This window comes from Schistocerca cancellata, chromosome 2, assembly GCF_023864275.1.
Source record: "Schistocerca cancellata isolate TAMUIC-IGC-003103 chromosome 2, iqSchCanc2.1, whole genome shotgun sequence".
Taxonomy (NCBI): Eukaryota; Metazoa; Arthropoda; class Insecta; order Orthoptera; family Acrididae; genus Schistocerca; species Schistocerca cancellata.
In genome coordinates this window covers 240,775,473-240,797,016 of record NC_064627.1, presented here as the reverse complement: position 1 = coordinate 240,797,016, position 21,544 = coordinate 240,775,473, and the positions used below count along the sequence as shown (strand labels likewise).

The 21,544-nt window shown below is 43.1% G+C and overlaps 1 protein-coding gene across 1 annotated transcript in view; it reads left to right on the top strand.

Annotated features, from left to right (window-relative positions):
* Positions 1-1,364: 1,364 nt before the first annotated feature.
* The window catches only part of LOC126144864 (apolipoprotein D-like), a 40,575-nt gene continuing 20,395 nt past the window's right edge, over positions 1,365-21,544 (top strand). The window contains exon 1 of the mRNA XM_049915517.1: positions 1,365-1,519. Coding sequence (XP_049771474.1) covers positions 1,397-1,519 — 123 coding nt within the window. The 5' untranslated portion in view covers positions 1,365-1,396. The remainder of the gene's footprint in view (positions 1,520-21,544) is intronic.

Here is a 21,544-nt window from a genome sequence, read left to right as displayed (position 1 = left end):
TCTCTCTACCGCTCCACTCTCGAACGGCACGAGGGAAAAACGAGCACTTAAATTTTTCTGTGCGAGCCCTCATTTTTCATATTTTACCGTGATGATAATTTCTCCCAGTGTAGGTGGATGCCAACAGAATGTTTTCGCAATCGGAGGAGAAGACTGGTGATTGACATTTCATGAGAAGATCCCGTCGCAACGAAAAACGACTTTATTTTAATGACTGCCACTCCCATTCTTATGTATCATGTCTGTGGCACTATCTCCCCTATTTCGCGATAATACAAAATGAGCTGCCCTTCTTTGTAGTTTTTTGATGTCATCCCTCAGTTCCACCTGATTCGAAACCCACACCGCACAGCAATACTCCAGAATAGGCCGTACAAGCGTTGTGTAAGCGGTCTCTTTAAGTAGACCTGTTGCTCCTTCTAAGTATTCTGCGAATAAATCACAGTCTTTGGTTTGCTCTAACCACAACATTATCTATGTGATCGTTCCAATTTAGGTTACTTGTAATTGTAATCACTAAGTATTTACATGAATTTACAACCTTCAGATTTGTGTGACTCATCGCGTAATCGTCTTCAGGGTTTTTAAAAGCTATTTTAGTTGTAATGCAGTTATTTTTATCACTGCTTCATTCTTACAGCCATAATGGTCCATTTACCGTTTCACGTAAATTTGCAGGATGAAACTTAGATGTAAATTTCCGTTACTGTAAGAGATTATAATGAATGTTGTTATAGTAGCAACAAATTCAAACATTCATCTTTCGTTTTCTTAAGAAAAAAACTACATTTAGTCGCGCACATACAAGCACAGAAAGTCGTAAAATGGCTTCACAAGTTTCGGTAGGTAACGAGGCTTAAGCATGAAACGAAGGTTTTGCGCTAGGGTTGCTCGAATCCCTGTGATTTACTGTGATTTACTCCGTGGTAAGTGTCAAACGCTGTGTCTGAAAAGGTTTAAACGAATAACGTCGTTGCTGACGTGACTACTCTTTTACAACAACGCATAAATATCATCCTAGAGACTAAGAAATTAATCATACCGCACAGATGCTACCACACCAATTCCTTCTAGGTAAACTTCCTGGTTGTTACACCCTGCCGCAAACCCTAGCAAAACCTGGAAGGAACATTTCGTGGCTTATTACTAACCACTTCCTTTTAGCCGTCAAGATGTCACTGCCAATTCTGCTTAAATAGCGGAGAGAACAAAGCTTTCCGTTGCGCAACGTGACCTTACCGTAGCACCTCAGGCGTTGCGGTAGAGCCAGACATGGCGCTTGGAGCAATTAAATTTTTTCGGGAGACAGCAAAGGACACAAAACCGTGTGAATCGAGCCGCAAGATTCGTACATATAGGAACGCTGTTACGAGATTCGCCACCAGTTGCGATTACAATGATGGCCGTGTTGTACAAGGTAGCAGTTCTTCTTGCCACAGCGTCCGTTTCAATCGGACACCAACACAAGCATCACATGTGTCCGCCGCCGTTTGGGATGAAGTCCTTTGATGCCGACAGGGTGAGGCGTTAGCTGCTATTAGCTAGAGATTCCAAGGTCATAATGTCTATAAGGCGGTGCTAATTTATTCTCTTTTAAGCTTCTACATTAAGCTGACCAATGTGCTATAATTATAGCAACCACTGCGTTTTTCAATGAACTAGCATTCGCAACTGACATAGCACAAATCACTTCCTGGCCATCTAGGATTAGCTTTATCACTGTTTCCCTAGATCATTCCTTCGGACCGCATGAAGCCCGAATCAAGTATTTGTGCGACCCGCGGTACTCTGCCGTATTTTATAATAATATCCATCTAGCAACTACAACGAAAACGGAACACTTCAGTCAACATTTAAAGCTTCTGAAGAGTCTATTTTTTCCACTCGGGGACAAACAACGATACTTACAGAGACAGTTTTATTTTAAGATGTGCTTAATTTAAGGGACTTTGGTAATTTCGTCTATGAGAAAAGTAAAGTCGGCCGCTTGCCTCAAGAAGAGAGAGGTAAGGAGTGCGTAGAGGATTTGAGAGAGGGCATGTTTTATTGGTTGTGTTTCAGTATGGACAATACACCGGCGTGCGTGACTAGTACCGATCAGGAGCTATGGAATAAATTTTGACACTGAAGTAGTATGGATTCGTAAGTAAGCATCACAAAGACGGTCATCTTCAAATGCGGTGATTATATGAAATTCATTTAATGCTGTTATAATACAATACAACGAGCAGAAGAAAAATGACATTGAAAACATTTAGTTGACATACGTCATAGTGTCGTATATTGCATAACGCTTTTAAATGTAAGAGCAGTTACTATGAATAATTAAGAAATCATCCACTCACACAAACATTACAATACTTTGTCAGGTAATGACAATGTCGTAAGTTTAGGGTCATTTACGTGGCAGCAGTCTAACACAAAGAACAGTCGACATGAAGCGGTCTGTATCTAGCAGGACTTATCACCCTTTGCAACAGCAAATCCACTGGAGCTTGTAACTTAATAATCTTTGTACGTCACTAATTAATAATAAGATAAGTATGTATGCGGCCGGAGGTCCCGGCCCATAACGTCAGTGTTTGCACTTGCATAAAAATGTTTGTCGAACGCTGTCCTAGATGGATTAACGCCAGTGTAGCACGGTTTTTATCTACGTTCCTCATCGCTGCCCAATCCAAGCGTTTTCACAATCTAGACGGGAAACACGGTTGATTTGGTTCCCCTGTTTGTACGTTTTATGGCTCGCTATTTTAACGCAAGTTAAGGTATCCAAAGGTCTACGGTACGTTCCCTGTTCATTCCTAGGATTCTTGTGTGTCACCTGTCACCTGTCAATTCTTTCCCACCTGGCAATGTTCGTTAACGTGAGAAACCACTGCCCCGATGCTTTGAGTTCATGTCTAATTCTATGTCCATTATAACTGGCAGAGTAGGTTCGAAGGTCGTAGGAAGCCAAGCACGTGTCACATCCAACAGGATTATGAAAATAAAATAAAAGAGGCACTATGGGGTCTAAAACCAGTCTTTGGGTTGACAGTAGCTCTGCCTATACTATAGCTTCACCAATATGTCGCCGGAAGTACAGAGGGCGGAAAAAAAGATGGAACCCCAGCAAGAAATGATTGCTTGAATATAAATGCAGATGCTAGCTAAGCCCTTAAGTTCCACTGTTGTCTCTGAATACGAACTCCACGCGTACAGTGTTTTCAACACTTTGCAAGTGTCAGGCGTGGGCTTAACAGTATACTTTGAAGTTGTGAGCGTATTATGCCGAAGCTTAGTGCATCGATACGATTGCAAATTGTAGGTTCCCTAATGCTGACTGCTTCCGTAGTTGGGATAGCCGAAGTGATTATTGTTTCAAGAGGCAGCGCAGCAAAGATTCATTCCGCACACATTGAATGCGGAAAAACTTCATCCACTAAATCACAACTCGGGCTAAGGTGTGTGTTGATTGATCGTGATGGACGGTTATTGAGGAGGACAGTGACGAAAAATAAGTGGATGACAGCTGCAAAAGTCAAAGCACACCTCAATGTCACCCTCGTGCACCCTCTCAACACAAAAAAAAGAAAAAAAGAAAGAAAATTAAGGGAAAAAATAAAAAATAAATAAAAACTCGGAGGGAGCTGTAGAAGACGAGTTGCGAATTCCAGGGCTGTCTGGAATGTAGAATTACGGGGCTGTCTGGAATCCAGAAACCACTAATCAACAGTGATGCAAATCTCCGAAACAGGGAAATGTGGTTAAAATGGCTCTGAGCGCTATGCGACTTAACTTCTGAGGTCATCAGTTGCCTATAACTTAGAACTAATAAAACCTAACCAACCTAAGGACATCACACACATCCATGCCCGAGGCAGGATTCGAACCTGCGACGTAGCGGTCGCTCCGTTCCAGACTGTAGCGCCTAGAACCGCACTGCCACTGCGGCCGGCGGGAAATGGGGTACCGAAGCCATAACACGTGGACTAAGGAGCAATGGAATGTTATCATTTGCCTGTATGAGGATTGTTTCACACTGTTTCCAACTTCCTGTCGAGTTTACGTCCTATGAGTCAAAAATGATGGGTCTTTGCTGATAATTTTAGCAGCCATATCGTTGTATTTCATGGGCCATAATATTACTCTTCAAAGTGCTTTTACTACATAGAATTATGTGACCATTTAGGCTGATGAGGTTCATCCAATGGGACAATGTCTGTTCCCCGGTCGTGATGATGGGTTGCAAGACGGAAGGCTTCCTTGTTCACATCGTTTGCATCGTCCCGGACTGGTCTTGTGAGCATTAGGATGAACAGCAGCGTTTCTACTGGCCACCGCAGTCACCAGATCTCAATATTTTGGAGCATTTATGATTTGCTTTGGAGAAAAGGCTGCTTGATCGCTGTCCACATTCATCACCGTTACCTGAACTAATTAATATTTTGCACGAGGGCTCTTGAACACCAACGGTTTACCTGCACCGTAGCAGGTAAACCGTGTTTCCGTATTTTTCCCCACTTCCTGTGTGCCAGCATTAGACTGGAAAACCATTATCTGTTGTTCTGTTCGTGGTGACGTTCTCTTCCTTGAGTTTCTTTGCTGCCTCATTTGGGCGCGAAGACTTCAGTTTCGTAGGCATTTTATTTATTGATGCGCATTTTTAGTGGACTGTATTTATGTTGTGATATTTTTGTTTCATGAATGATGATATGAACAAACGGATAATGTGATTTTGCAAGACCAATTGTTCCATTCTGTAACCGTAGAATTTAGCACACACTAATATAAATTCGTTATCATTAACACTTACCTGTTCCTGTTGGTATATTGACAAATTGTTTCAGCAAGAAGGTAAGTTTCTCTGTCTCTTCAAATACATACTTCTGAACTTATCTGTCTGTGGAATACGAAAAGCAGGGCAACTCCCGTATTAAGATATCTGGTTAAACGTAAAAGTTCGTCTAACACATTGCTTGCAGGACGCCCATCCACACAGGTCCACATGTAAACAAGTGCTGTGCGCTGTGCGCAGGGAGGCTTTCGTCCGAATATATTAAGCTTCCACAAAGAGCTACTACTCATCATTTATTTTGTAGTTTATTTTATTTGGCAAGATTAGACAGTTCAGGCCTTATTTTACCTTTGATCAGACGTAGTGATATCATTTTCTATGTTTATTGAAATAGTAATAACGCTAACACTAACAGTCAAAACTACATTTCTCTCGGGTGTCCAGCTGAGTGCAATCATACACGAATCACGACATTTCGACAGCTTGTCTTGCTACCATTTACAAGAAATACCTACAGAATGAGCCTTTATATGAGAGGTGGGCTGTACAAAAAACCGCTCACCCTACACGTATGGCCTGAAGATGAGGGCAAAGCGCTCTATTGAAATATAGCGTTTCGTCGGCGACTGCTGACTGCAACCGGCTGGACACAGGAGAGCAATGCAAACAGTTTAGTGGCATAAGATCATACAGTAGCAGTGACAGTTCTAAAATTAGTACAGGTTTTACGGTATTATTCACATTGAATTGCATAAATTTGTTATAATCTCATCTACTTTTGGAATGTGAGTAGCAAATATACTAAAAGAAATCCAAGACCGAAATGCATGTGGATTCAAAGCTGGAAGGAAAGTTAAATGCCACGAGGGAAGGGAGGAATAGAATGACAGGTTTAGTAGGTACCATAGGAAAAGGAAGAGAGTTTATAGCAACAAGTAATAGATCTCTCGAGGTTCAAAATGAGGCTTACTAAGAACTGTTACGGACAAGAGAAACAAATGCCGATAGACTTTAGTCAACAATTGCGTTTATGTAGCGACCAACAGAGTCAGTCACACCAGTCGTAAAGTCATCCAAAAGGCCTAAACTCCGTAGCACGGAAATACCCAAGCATGACTATAACCTGTCCAGTATCCACTGGCAAAACAACGAGTAACTTATAGGAGCTGATGACTCACAACATTACGAAGTAATGCTGAATACATGGTCTGACAAACGCCTCGAACTATGTGTTCGACATTCCACACGTCAATGAAATATTCTGGTTACAAATAGACCTTATCCTTAAGAGAGTGTCAACAGTGAGAGAAGGATTAACGACAGTGATTGTATTACGGTACTGGTGGACACCAAAGGCAGAAATGTCGTCAAGAAAGCTAGAAGAGTATTTACATTTCTCCCAACTTATAGTCACCAACACCTTACACGGAAGACTATCAGAACATTTATTGCTGATCCGGCAAACGCAAAGCAGTTGTGACTAAAGCTTAAAGATGTTATAAACACGCGTGTAAATAAGTACGTTAGAAATGAAGATATAAAGACGTCAAAGACGTTGTCTAATGGTACCGCTCAGAGACTCTCCTGAAAACAAAGACCACTACTCTCTCTCTTCAAGAGGTATTGCAGGGAAAGTGATAGAGAAAACTTGTAAATCTGCAGAAAGGGTCATGTGTGAAGTTAACAATAATTTTTCCAGTCATATCATCGAGGAAGATTTATCAAAAATCTTACGAAACTTTCTTAAAGTATAAAGTAAATAAACGGATCCAAACTTTCCGTTCAATCTCTCGTCTACATCAACATCTACTTCTACATCCATACTCCGCAAGCCACCTGACGGTGAGAGGCGGAGGATACCTTCAGTACCTCTATCGGTTCTCCCTTCTATTCCAGCCTCGTATTGTTCGTGGAAAGAAGGATTGTCGGTATGCCTCTGTGTGGGCTCTAATCTCTCTGATTTTATCCTCATGGTCTCTTCGCGAGATATACGTAGGAGGGAGCAATATACTACTTGACTCTTCGGTGAAGGTATGTTCTCGAAACTTTGACAAAAGCCCGTACCGAGCTACCGAGCGTCTCTCTTGCAGAGTCTTCCACTGGAGTTTATCTATCATCTCAGTAACGCTTTCGCGATTACTAAATGATCCTGTAACGAAGCGCGCTGCTCTCCGTTGGATCTTCTCTATATCTTCTATCAACCCTATCTGGTACGAATCCCACACTGCTGAGCAGTATTCAAGCAGTGGGCGAAGAAGCGTACTGTAACCTACTTCCTTTGTTTTCGGATTGCATTTCCTTATGATTCTTCCAATGAATCTCAGTCTGGCATCTGCTTTACCGACGATCAACATTATATGATCATTCCATTTTAAATCACTCCTAATGCGTACTCCCAGATAATTTATGGTATTAACTGCTTCCAGTTGCTGACCTGCTATTTTGTAGCTAAATAATAAAGGATCTATCTTTCTGTGTATTCGCAGCACATTAAACTTGTCTACATTGAGATTCAATTGCCATTCCCTGCACCATGCGTCAATTCGCTGCAGATCCTCCTGCATTTCAGTACAATTTTCCATTGTTACAACCTCTCGATACACCACAGCATCATCTGCAAAAAGCCTCAGTGAACTTCCGATGTCATCCACTAGGTCATTTATGTATATTGTGAATAGCAATGGTCCTATGACACTCCCCTGCGACACACCTGAAATCACTCTTACTTCGGAAGACTTCTCTCCATTGAGAATGACATGCTGCGTCCTGTTATCTAGGAACTCCTCAATCCAATCACTCAATTGGTCTGACAGTCCGTATGCTCTTACTTTGTTCATTAAACGACTGTGGGGAACTGTATCCAACGCCTTGCGGAAGTCAATAAACACGGCATCTACCTGTGAACCCGTGTCTATGGCCCTCTGAGTCTCGTGGACGAATAGCGCGAGCTGGGTTTCACATGACCGTCTTTTTCGTCGATCCGTGTCTTGTTGAAACTGAAGATAGCAGAGAGCAAGCTGAACTACTGAAATTCACTTTAAATAGGATTTATGCATGAAGATAATACCTTAACACTGTTTGCCTGCCCCATAAATTACAAATGAGAAATATTTACATTAGCATCTATCCCGAAGGAATTTCAGTTACTTTTCGCACGGACTAAGCCGCGGAACTAGCTCCTTTCCTATCTCATATTTATCGAGAATAGATTGCGCTGTGAGCAGGCCCGTCTACTGGGAAAGGTCGCTCCTGTGTACAAAAGATTTAGTAAATATTATGCACAGCCTTACAGACCATAATCGCCAAAGGATAAATCTCTGGTGCTGGAGATAATGCGATAGCGAATACCACAATAAGCAACTGTGCTGAAGAGGAATGGACATCTCTGAAAATCACAATCAAATCAAAGAAGCTGGCCAGATGAATATAGCCACAAGGCAAGTGTAAGAAAGCTTTGGGTGACAGAAGAAATACTTCAAGATGTACTTAAAACGTTCAGGAAAAGTCAGAAATACAGCTATGTAAGCCTCTTTGGAATAAAATACGAGTAAATGGGAATTGCATGGAAGCCTAGGCGAAATGGCAGGAAAAATGCGAAGAAATCAAAAAAGAAATGGGCGTTAATATGTCTGATTCAGCACATAAATAGGTTAAAAACGTTTCGGTGCGGAATTCCAATGTTAAATGTAGAGGACGGAGTCGGTAGAAGCGGCAAGCTGAAGTTCTCTAATAGTGGAAGGAAACGTCTGAAACGTGACAGAAAAACAAGACGTGTTTGTTATCAAAAACATGTGTGATCCAGAGCCAGCTAAACCGACCTTTGAAAAACGTGTGACAAAATAAGGGCACAAGTTCCTTTGTAATTTCTAAAATCATCGGTAGATGGCAACCAGGCGATTATTCCTTTTGGTTTGTGGAATCCGTAAGCTCGGAGACATCTCATAATGTCATCATCTACACAGTCACAAGATAGCAAAGGAGGATAAATGCGAGAAGTATCGCACAATCAGCTTAACAGCCCATATATCCAAGTTGCCGGTAACAGTAAGATACAGAGGAATGAAAAAACCTCAGCAGTTCAAGGAATCGTTCCTTTGAGAATTATTATATTGGTAATCCTTCGCTCACTGCTCCGGCTGATGTTTGCTTCAATCATGCAGATTGAGGCTGTTGCCATTGGCCATTACTTTAGTGGGCCAGATGTGGGGATCCGAGGGATGTCCACTACATCATCCCACGTGTCTCCCAATTGGTCCACTAATGAGGGCCAGCCTCGGTATTCCTGGCATTGAGGTTGAATCCGCACCTGCAGTCGAGGGAGAGGTGTGAAAAGTAGCGAGACTTCACCCTGGGGACCAATCCAAAGACCTCCTTGGTTCGTCTGATAAATGGGATTCATGCGGTATGTGTGGCTGATGAAGATCCTGAGCCAGATGCAGTGGCTTCTCTGCTTCGGAAGAAGCCCTGAAAACCTGGAAGTTCAAAGAGAGTTGGAGTGCTGTTAGTTGAAAGTGATAATGTTAGTCGAGAGATGGAACCCCTTAGGCATATGGCTGCCAAGTTGAGAAAGATCGTCAGCGTGCAGTCTGTGAGCACAGCGGGGGGAGACATCCCAGATGGTGAACTGGTCTTTCTGGATGCTATGTTGAGTACATGGTGCAGCCAACTGCAAGTGGTGTGTCATGTCGGTACTAATGATGTGTGTCGCTATGGATTGGAAGGGTTTCTCTGTAGTTTACTGCTGCTGTCTGAAATGATAAGGACTCCCAGTCTTTCTTGTAATATGAAGAAGTTCTCCAAACGCAACATCGTTGACGCGACCCACTGCTGGACGAGGAGAGGGAGGAGTTTAGAATGTAACGTCCTGTCTACAACTGGGTCATTAGAGAGTGCAGAAGCTCGGAGTAATGAAGGATGGGGAAGAAAACAGGCCGTGCCTCTTTCACAGGCATCATACCTGCATTTCCCTGGAATGATGTAGGAAATTCATGCCAAACCTGAATCTGAATGGTAGGACAGGAATTTGAACAGTCGATCACCCGAATGTGACTCCGCGCCACGTCTTCTGTGGGACACAACTAGCTCATTACTCAAACGATTTACTGAGTGCTAGCTGCAGGGTTCTGAAATTGGTTTCACATTTCTAGATTGCCGGAAGACTTTTGAAACTTTTCCTCACAAACGGCTTCTAATCACACCACATGCTATAGAATATTAGATGTGCGACTCGATTCCGGATTTCCAGCGATGAAGGTAACAATTGATAGTAACTGACGAAAAGTTGTCGAGAAAAAGAGAAACGATACCTGGCATTTCCCAAGGAAGTGTTATTGGCCATCTGTTGCTCCTAATCCATATAAGCGAGTCTGCATAGAATATCGTGGAAGGTACAGTCGTGGACAAACCGAGCGAGACCACTCGCCTTTTCGTTATGCGGATCCGCACGGCTTCAAAGTCTGCTACACAGCATAACAAGCAAGGCGACGAAGTGCTACCAACATACTACGCACAGGCGTGAAATTGACAAACTATCTGAACTTTTTTAGACTGTTTTCAATAATTTGTAAGACTATATTAATGCTGATTAGTGTGTTAAATACAACACGCAACTATAAGACAGAACTGAAAGAAGAAACGATAATTGGTATGAACTGTACCAAAAAAAATAAATTTCAACTTATCGAGATAACATAACTGTTTTAGTAAGAATAGAACCCCAGATAGTTACGAATTAGCAAAATATTATTCGCATTCGAGCGAAACGGTAGGTGTCAACGTTGAGACCAGTCATACTGGATTACCTTTGCCGACCTACCACGAAAGTGTGCAAATTTAGCAATGAGTGAAGATTCATAACGAAATTCAGTTAGAAATCATTCAGTGCCACACTTAAGTCCACAGGGCGCCAGTACAGAATAAAGGTAGCGATAATACGAACTGGGGGCGCGAGAATTTCTTAAAATTGCTTTACTGATATTCTACCTGCCTCCAACGAGATTAGAACCGAAAACAAACCAGACCTTCCTTTCACTACGCTAGCAGACAACCCAGGCAAACAGCCCTCTATTATTACCCCAGACATGAATAAGCCAGCAATTTCGCAATGAAAATGGCAAAATGATCTACAGTTTCTGTTGCACAGAGCTTTCTGGACTCAAAAACATGAATTTTCTACCTTTATGTCACCGCTTATGTGACAATCATTCGGGATGTTTATCGAAATAACAAAATACTGTTATTAGAGAGCAAATTTAGTAGGATAATTCTGCACCACCCCAGGAAATAATCGGCTACATAGCTGCTAAACTTATTCCAGAATCCAGAATGAGATTTTCACTCTGTAGCGGAGTGTGCGCTGATATGAAAACTGTGTGCCCGACCGACACTCGAACTCGGGACTTCTGCCTTTCGCGGGCAAGTGCTCTACCATCTGAGCTACCGAATCGCGACACACGCCCGGTCCTCACGGCTTTACTTCTTGCAGTATCTCGTCTCCTACCTTCCAAACTTTACAGAAGTTCTCCTGCGAACCATGCAGAACTAGCGCTCCTGAAAGAAAGGATATTGCGGAGACATGGCTTAGCCACAGCCTGGGGGATGTTTCCAGAATGAGATTTTCACTCTGCAGCGGAGTGTGCGCTGATATGAAACTTCCTGTGTGCCCGACCGATGCTCGAACTCGGGACCTTTGCCTTTCGCGGGCAAGTGCTCTACCATCTTTTTTCTTTTTTCTTTTTTATTTTATTCGTTGTTGATCGTTGTGTTTGGTCGTTGCGGACGTCGCAAGACATCCTGTTCAAGTTCGGTGGTTGATCATTCCACTCAGTTTTTTTCTTACAGAGGCCAATCGGCTCTCTGGCCAAACACGCTGAGCTACCGTGCCGCCTACCATCTGAGCTATCGAAGCATGACTCACGCCCGGTCCTCACAGCTTTACTTCTGCCAGTATCTCGTCTCCTACCTTCCAAACTTTACAGAAGCTCTCCGTCGGGCGCACAGTTTTAATCTGCCAATAGGTGGACAGTTTTATTGATTAGAAGCAGAATACTATTCTTTAACTTTTTTTATTCCTGGAATATTCTTTTACGTTGGTTCTAAAATCAGAACTGTACTAATTTGGCAAAACGCCTCCGGCTCCGAAACTTCTTCCATTTGTTGAAAAATATATGTGTTCCTTACAGACCTCATATGCATCCAGTGCATAATAACTTAAATTGTGAATATATTTCTGAATGAATGTTTGTTATTTGTTTTTCCGTCACCCTGTTCACTGTTATTAGTTATGTTCCACAAGGAACGCACGCCATTGGAAGCGACAATCTGTAATTTATTTTACCGTAATTACTACTTCAATTTTGTTCTACAATTTAAAGGAATATATAAGTGCAAACATGGAATACATGTGAATAATGCAGCTGCTCAGTGACAGGTATGGGCGAGGCATTGTGGCCAGGCCTCGGATTTTCGACCCCTGCCCTCTTTGCCTCTGCCTACCTGGTGCTGAAAGTCTCCTCAAACTTTTCTAAAAAATAATAGTGCAGTGGTCAGCACGTCTGTCTAGTAAGCAGGAGGTCTAAGTTCGAAGCTCAGTCGGTCACAAATTTTCATCTGCCGTCGTTGCTGTATTTCAACGCGCTGTGACAGTGTGGACGTCGGTCCTTCGCCATTTAAGATGCAATTGTTTTTTGAGGCAATAGAAGTGATTTGCGAACATTTGTCTTGCCATCAAAATAACGGGACTCCAACGGCATCCAATCTTTAGTCTTACCTTTGTGCCGGCGCTAACCCATGTCATATACATGCGAATTAGATTGTAGTTCATATTTAGTCAAATAACGAATGATCAGTATACAACTATGCCGGGCAGGGTGGCCGAGCGGTTCTAGGCGCTACAGTCTGGAACCGCGCGACAGCTACGGTCTCAGGTTCGACTCCAGTCTCGATGATGGATGTGTCTGATGTCCTTAGGTTAGTGAGGTTTAAATAGTTCTAAGTTCTAGCGGATTGATGACCTCAGACATTAAGTCCCATAGCGCTCAGACCCAGTTGAACCATTTTTGAAGTATACAAGTATTTACAAACAGTAGTAGCAGGATTGCAGCGAACTGATCACTTAACCAAGTGTAACATAGAGTACCTGTGTAATGAGTCATTCCAGCTGCATAGCTGAGGGTAATATTTTTTAAGCAGTTCTTTGCAGAATTAATGTAATACCCCCACGATGATCTCTGTAGTCATACTGTATCATTAGCAGCCCGCGAATGTAGTACTATGTTAGTTAAATCGGATTACTCAAGCTGAGGCCAAATAAAGACAAGCGACGACGCCACAACCCTATCTTTACTTAAGTAGGTAGTCAGCGCTAAATTTTGTGCGCCACCATTAATGTTGCTGTAAGCAGTTTGACAGCATAACAACACCACAATTACTGACAACCTGAACCATTATCATCACGCAATTGTAACTCGCAGTGATTACAAGTTTCTCATGTTTGTCAAGAATAGCGGAAAGCGCCTCTGAAGTTCCATTTCCATTACGCCTAGGACTGAGAGAATCCTAAATATCAGTAATAGGTCACCTAGCGAAGAGAGAAGTCCACGTATTGTCTCAGGTTCTTGCAGTTTGATGTTAATGCAGTTCGAGATGGTTTCACACTAACGGGTTCATTTGGCTGTCGGAATACTCATATGGTAATTATAGAAGTGTAATTGCTAGAACGTTCAACTACCTTAATAACACCTCATTCTGGATTGAATACGACTCGGAAAGCAACGTTAATTTGACGTTTCCATCCATCTCCTGACGTCTTACTGAATGAAGTCTGAAGAGCACGCACAGTTGTATTGCCTACCGCAACGATTCTGTGAAATGTTGTGGCAGCTGGCAGTCATTACTGAATACAGACATGTGCAAATATCCTCACTGCTTCAAGGCAACTCGCCTTTGTTGCATTTTTTCCATACCGTAATTAGCACAATAACATAAGGCTTGTGCTGCTGAAGAACTTGATGCTCACAAGTCCTTAAATATGAATCTCCTAGCGTGAGTAATGCATGAAAGGAACAGACTTTTGGACAAAAGAATGGATAGCTCCCAGCTTTTTGCGTTTCCGGTAGCGTCTACGATAAGTTTCTGGTGTCATATTACGTTTCAGAACCCTAAACTGTTTATTTTTTTACCTCATACTAAAACAAAAGTTATGATATGAGAAGAGGAAATGACTTATATGCTTCTCAGGAACTTAAATTTTTCGTGTTTATTTTCTCACTTCATTCTAAAACAGGGGCGTTAATATGAGAAGAGGAAATGATATATACGCTTCCAAGACATAATATTTCCTTGTGTGCTACTAAAGCATACTAGAAGTTAATTTTTGTGTGTTGGATAAATTTTGATATCACCTCACATTCCTTTGTGAGAAGGTTCCTATTTTCTTGGGATTCAAATAGAGTGGACATTTCGTCACTGGTTAATATTCTGATGACTAATGACATGATACCTGTTGCAATTGCTCCATGGCACCTGTGAGTAGAGTCTCACGTTGGTTACTACACTCCTGGAAATTGAAATAAGAACACCGTGAATTCATTGTCCCAGGAAGGGGAAACTTTATTGACACATTCCTGGGGTCAGATACATCACATGATCACACTGACAGAACCACAGGCACATAGACACAGGCAACAGAGCATGCACAATGTCGGCACTAGTACAGTGTATATCCACCTTTCGCAGCAATGCAGGCTGCTATTCTCCCATGGAGACGATCGTAGAGATGCTGGATGTAGTCCTGTGGAACGGCTTGCCATGCCATTTCCACCTGGCGCCTCAGTTGGACCAGCGTTCGTGCTGGACGTGCAGACCGCGTGAGACGACGCTTCATCCAGTCCCAAACATGCTCAATGGGGGACAGATCTGGAGATCTTGCTGGCCAGGGTAGTTGACTTACACCTTCTAGAGCACGTTGGGTGGCACGGGATACATGCGGACGTGCATTGTCCTGTTGGAACAGCAAGTTCCCTTGCCGGTCTAGGAACGGTAGAACTATGGGTTCGATGATTTTTTGGATGTACCGTGCACTATTCAGTGTCCCCTCGACGATCACCAGTGGTGTACGGCCAGTGTAGGAGATCGCTCCCCACACCATGATGCCGGGTGTTGGCCCTGTGTGCCTCGGTCGTATGCAGTCCTGATTGTGGCGCTCACCTGCACGGCGCCAAACACGCATACGACCATCATTGGCACCAAGGCAGAAGCGACTCTCATCGCTGAAGACGACACGTCTCCATTCGTCCCTCCATTCACGCCTGTCGCGACACCACTGGAGGCGGGCTGCACGATGTTGGGGCGTGAGCGGAAGACGGCCTAACGGTGTGCGGGACCGTAGCCCAGCTTCATGGAGACGGTTGCGAATGGTCCTCGCCGATACCCCAGGAGCAACAGTGTCCCTAATTTGCTGGGAAGTGGCGGTGCGGTCCCCTACGGCACTGCGTAGGATCCTACGGTCTTGGCGTGCATCCGTGCGTCGCTGCGGTCCGGTCCCAGGTCGACGGGCACGTGCACCTTCCGCCGACCACTGGCGACAACATCGATGTACTGTGGAGACCTCACGCCCCACGTGTTGAGCAATTCGGCGGTACGTCCACCCGGCCTCCCGCATGCCCACTATACGCCCTCGCTCAAAGTCCGTCAACTGCACATACGGTTCACGTCCACGCTGTCGCGGCATGCTACCAGTGTTAAAGACTGCGATGGAGTTCCGTATGCCACGGCAAACTGGCTGACACTGACGGCGACGGTGCACAAATGCTGCGCAGCTAGCGCCATTCGACGGCCAACACCGCGGTTCCTGGTGTGTCCGCTGTGCCGTGCGTGTGATCATTGCTTGTACAGCCCTCTCGCAGTGTCCGGAGCAAGTATGGTGGGTCTGACACACCGGTGTCAATGTGTTCTTTTTTCCATTTCCAGGAGTGTATAAGAACACGCAGGCAGTGATACCCGCTCACTGCAGTCAGAGCCAAGGTGATTTCTTTCTGTTTATGACGAAGCGTCTGCTGCAGTGTCCACGCTCAGCCAACATAAACAAATCGCGGCGGCATTGGGCACTGTTGATCGCTGCGCTTGTCGCGAGCCTCGACAACAAGAGCGCACTGTCTCTGCTAACGATACTATGGAGTTAATACATTTTACTTAACGTAATATGCAGGACGTGGGCTGGGTGAAAATTCAGTTTGTAACTTCCCATCGCATTAAAATACTTTACAGTCATATTTGATTTAATATTTATTGTTGGTTGTCTCTCTAATGTTAATAGTATTGATTCAGCTTGTGCATGAACACGAAAATACACACACACACACACACACACACACACACACACACACACACACACACACGCACGTCATTGATTCCAGTGAGGGTGACAACTACTGTGTGTTGAACAACACATGCACCAGTCAGTTCCTCAGTTGGCGTCGAGTGGAAGAGTTTTTTAAATTACCTCGGATTGCAAGAATTGTAAGGAGGAGACTGAAAGTAAATGGACTTGTATGCTAACGAGCTGCGACAAAGCAAAGCTTGACCGATTATCAGATAATTGTCCACATGGGTTTTGTGAACGAGTATACTTTTAGTAGCCGCGCGGGATTAGCCGAGCGGTTTGCGGCGCTGCAGTCATGGGCTGCGTAGCTGATCCCGGCGGAGGTTCGAGTCCTCCCTCGGGCATGGGTGTGTGTGTTTGTCCTTAGGATAATTTAGGTTAAGTAGTGTGTAAGCTTAGGTACTGATGACCTTAGCAGTCAAGTCCCATAAGATTTCACACACATTTGAACATTTTTTATACTTTTAGTAACCAACGCACCCACGATCATTACGTAAGATTTCTCGAAGGCGTAGGGGAATAGATTTCATTAAGTCGTCGACAGTGTAGCGTGGTGGTTTACTTCCCAACATATGTTGTCTATATTTGTCCAAAGGTCGCTTGCTTTTGTAGATCCACGTGGCAATGGCCTTGTTACCTCTGCCCACATATTCTCTATCTGGTTGATGTTTGGTGATCGTGGAACAAACGGCAACAGCTTTATCCTCTCTTGGCCCTGAAACCAATCTCGCACTGCTCTGCTATGATGGATGGGGCTCTGCTCCTGTAAATAAACTGTTATCTCGTTACTTTATATATTTATATTTAAATCACGTATTTGTAATAAGCACATTGGATTATTATTTTCCATAGTGTTCAAGAATTCAGGCCCTGTCATAGATAAGTGATCTATATTCAACAGTCCGATTAAGAATGTGGTTTACCCAGTCTATCATATGATGCGAGTCGTAGTCGGATATCCACATTAACACTGCCTGGCTGAATCCGATTAGAACGATCTGGTATCGAAATGAAATTACAGAAATCGGATAATTTGAACGTCTGTATTGCAACACTGCTGCGCACATAAATTCCTATGATGGAGTAACAGGTAAGCAACTGTCTAAGAAAAAGTGAGAAATATGTCTACTAGCAGCAATGTAACGTAATTGTAACCCAAATTTACGTGATGGGAATACTGAATCGAACAATACACATCTATTTCAGTGGGGATTTGCTAATGACATAATGACAATAATAGTAATAATAATAATAATAATAATAATCGCGCGTGGCGGATAGGAGAAACCTTCCACCATATGGGTGGTACCGAGGAAATCAAATACTAGGGGTGAACCAAATACTAACACAATCCTCGGCTGAAAATATTTGCTTCCGAAGGCTTCAACACCCTCTGGTCCTGTCCGGTCCTCGTATCACCCAAGCCAAACCAATGAAACACAAGCAAACATGAACTGTGCAAGCAAAGTCAACTTTACCCCAGGTGGTACACAACACGGCTGTCGACCGGCGGCAGTTGGATCTTCGGATTCTGGGGAGTACATGTTAGCACGGCAGAGAATATCGAAGATCTCTGGTAAATTTCCCTACAAGCAAAAAACATACATTTAAAAGTAAACATCGATACATTGATCCAAACACGAAAACTAAATAATCTCACAAAAGAGATCGACCGACAAAAAATTCTCATCCTAGCTCTTGAAGAACAATGAAACCTTGCATTAGGGAAACCATTGCATCTTCAAGAGCAAAATACAACAAAAGGTAGCGAAAGGCGTATCAATCTTCGGCACTGCATTTCTCGAACACAGATCTATCATCAACTCTGTCAAAGAAATCACACCCATCAACACTCAAAAGGTTCAAATGGCTCTGAGCACTATGGGACTTAACAGCGGAGGTCATCAGTCCCCTAGAACTTAGAACCACTTAAACCTAACTAACCTAAGGACATCACACGCATCCATGCCCGAGGCTGGTTTGGAACCAGCGACCGTAGCAGTCGCGCGGTTCCGGACTGAAGCGCCTAGAACAGCTCGGCCACCGCGGCCGGCCCATCAACAAGCGACTTATGACTATGCTCATTCAGAGCCCCACTCAGCAATGCACGTGTCCCCACCAACATCGAAAATAAGAGAAAGACCGAAAATGTCGAAAAATTCTGAAACACACTCGAAAATACTATGAGCAAAATTCACGAAGATGACGTGAAAATACTAATGTGAGCCTTCAACTCTCTATTTGGGACAGAAAAAAACCTGTAGAAAAATCATTCGTACAAATTCAACACACCGTCTGACTGACATTTGCCAACAATTCAACCACAAAAGGATGTCTTCCCACTTTAGGAAAAAACCAGTTCCCAGGTAACATGCTTATCTACCAGGTGCAACCTGCTTTCGTTCGTCTTTCGAGACTCGCTGAAAGCCAGATTTTTAATTCTTTTGCAGCACAGCTACAAGCAGGCAGATAAAAACTCAATAAGGGAATCGTAAGACAACGCTCGAGCAAAATTCGTCTTGCTTCTTTCAGTAACTCTTAGTGTCAGAGCGAAAACCTTACGGTACTGCCAAATTCATAATGCCACTTTTGTTTTCTGCCGACATATTTTTTGTTGTGGTGAATACATAATTTTATCTATGAAATGTCACATTTTCATAATACTTACGAATGGTACAGGAAATGAAATAAATACAGATCTTTTCGAAGTCAAAAGTCGGTAATATCCTACTAATTCGTGTTAAAATAGGCTCAATCGTCTCACAGACACTTAATGCTTTATTAAGATAGAGTGCCGTCGTGATGTTTCTGTAGTTAGCTGAATTTAATTTGTATTAGTACAGTGAATATTTTAATTGCATTTTCCATTAGTTTACTAAACGCAACAGTAATTATCAAAGAGAAATTAATCAGCAGCAGAATTTTCTTTCGCGATATCTAAAACGATCTGACAATGCTAAAGTTGCTTAAAAAATTCTACGCCTGTAGAAAACTACTGGTTCTAACGATGTCATTAAACCAGAGTAGTTTTAATAGCATTTTCGTCTAGAAATGAATTCCCTTGACGGTTGATCGATCAATAGCGGGAAAGGTAATATTTTACAAATAAATGACGAGAGGGACAAGTGCTTGAGAGAAGACTTCCCTATCAATACAAGTGCCTGAGAGACGACTTTCCTATCAATCTCCTGGATAGTTTTGTTTCTCAAATCAACATAGTGCGTTATCATGCAGTAGCACAGGTGATGTAGTTTTGTTGCTCGATTTTCTTACACTGCGACCGAAAGGTGTCTCAGTTGTTGGAAAACAAATGCCAGCTGTGTTGCACACACCCTGGAGGCAGAATTCGTAGCCCAAAACACACTTTTGGATTTATCAGATGTAAAATATTATGTTCACACTACTCTTTCCTCGAGTTTACGTCTTTTCGTGGGGCTCAGCCTTTCATTTCTTCCTAGGAAGTTAACGATAAAGGCATCGTAACACATCATCAGTAACAGTACTGCATAGGAATGCTCGATGAGTGACCTGATGACGTTCAATAATAGTCACTCCGTTGATTTTTGTTGTTTCCAATTAGAGCATGCAGTACTCCTACACCAGACTTCCGAACTTTGCCTGTTCAATGCTAATGTCGCATCATGGTAAACTGGTAATCTATCACATATATCAGTAGTCGAGACTTCGTTAATGTGGAAAATCATTCATGCCACAACGATCTTTGTTGAAACACGAATATCTTTTTCCGGCGTATTTTTCCCAAAAGCACTCGCTCCAAACACAGTTCAAATCTTCCTAGCTGCCTCCTCTGCATTCACCCTTCTGTTATACCAAAAGTAAACGTTGTGTTGCAGATGTTACACCTTTCTCCACTTGCGACTCAATTTTACAGTGCTTAACTGTAGTTCATGATTTTCAAGTATGCAAAATCCAATGCTTAACTGTAGTTCATGATTTTCAAGTATGCAAAATCCAATGCTTAACTGCAAGATGATAACTAGAACTTGAAATTCGAAAATGACAGTTGGTACATACACTGACAGCGTGGCGCCGCGTTCACATGGGCGGCGCCGGATTTCAGGCGGCGGGTGGCGTCTGGCCGGTGGCCGGTAGCCGCTGCAGCGCGAGGAAACGCTCGAGCGTAGTCTGTTATGATCGCGACGCAGCCACGAGCTGTCCTGCGGAGTCGTTTCTGGAATACTTGTTATTGCTGGTGGTACTCAATCAGACTCATAGCTTTAGACCGAAATGTAGTAAAAAAAAAAAAAAAAAAACAGTTGAACGCGAACAGGCGACCACAAGTTTAGAATGCACGAAATTTACCACCAGACCACGGGCACACACAATCCGAGAACATCTCGGAAGTAGACAACACTTCCTCCTAACACTTCCGCATCTTACAGTGTTGCCAGATTGTGCTGAAGCCGCAGCTGCTCACGCTAACCACGGGATCACGGCGCTCCTGCGCTCACCCTATCCTTGATGTTGCCTATCTTGCGCATGGACTACTCAGTTTGTATATTTTGCTTATTTTTTTCATAGTTCGACACAACTTCTTCCTGTTTTCTCGATTCATATGTGTTCAGTTTTTCAAGGCCTATCCACTGTGCCAACTTATAACTAAATCTGAGGGCGATGCGATGGGGATGTTCCCTTGTTAGTGGTATTGTGTGTTGGTGCCGCTGCCAGGTTACATACTGTGCATGTAACACACAATAAATGTGTTGGATGCCTCCTGTGATCAGTTTACTTGAAAAACGTTTGTTGTCATCGTAATTTATGTAACTGGCTCTCCGACTTCCAATTTGACAATTAGTGGAAAAATTGTTTACCTTGCTAGTCCTAGCTTCAAACATTGTCTGACAGAAAACGTAGGCATGAAGGAGTCAGTAAAAGCAATTATTCGCTATTATAGCAAACTTTGGAATCCACTGGACACTTGAATTCTCTATATTGATTCTGAGAGTTTTGTTATTTCTCTTGTTATTTACTGTCTCAATGTCAACCGTGAGAATAAATTTAAAGTCAGTTGGATTAGGTTCCTGATGTATAAACTATGAATTAATATTCTGCGCTGCTAAATAAATTTTGAAGGTTATATTCTTTACGTCCTCACCCCCATGAATCATGGACCTTGCCGTTGATGGGGAGGCTTGCGTGCCTCAGCGATACAGATAGCCGTACCGCAGGTGCAACCACAACGGAGGGGTATCTGTTGAGAGGCCAGACAAACGTGTGGTTCCTGAAGAGGGGCAGCAGCCTTTTCAGTAGTTGCAGGGGCAACAGTCTGGATGATTGATTGATCAGTCCTTGTAACAATAGCCAAAACGGCCTTGCTCTGCAGGTACTGCGAACGGCTGAAAGCAAGGGGAAACTACAGCCGT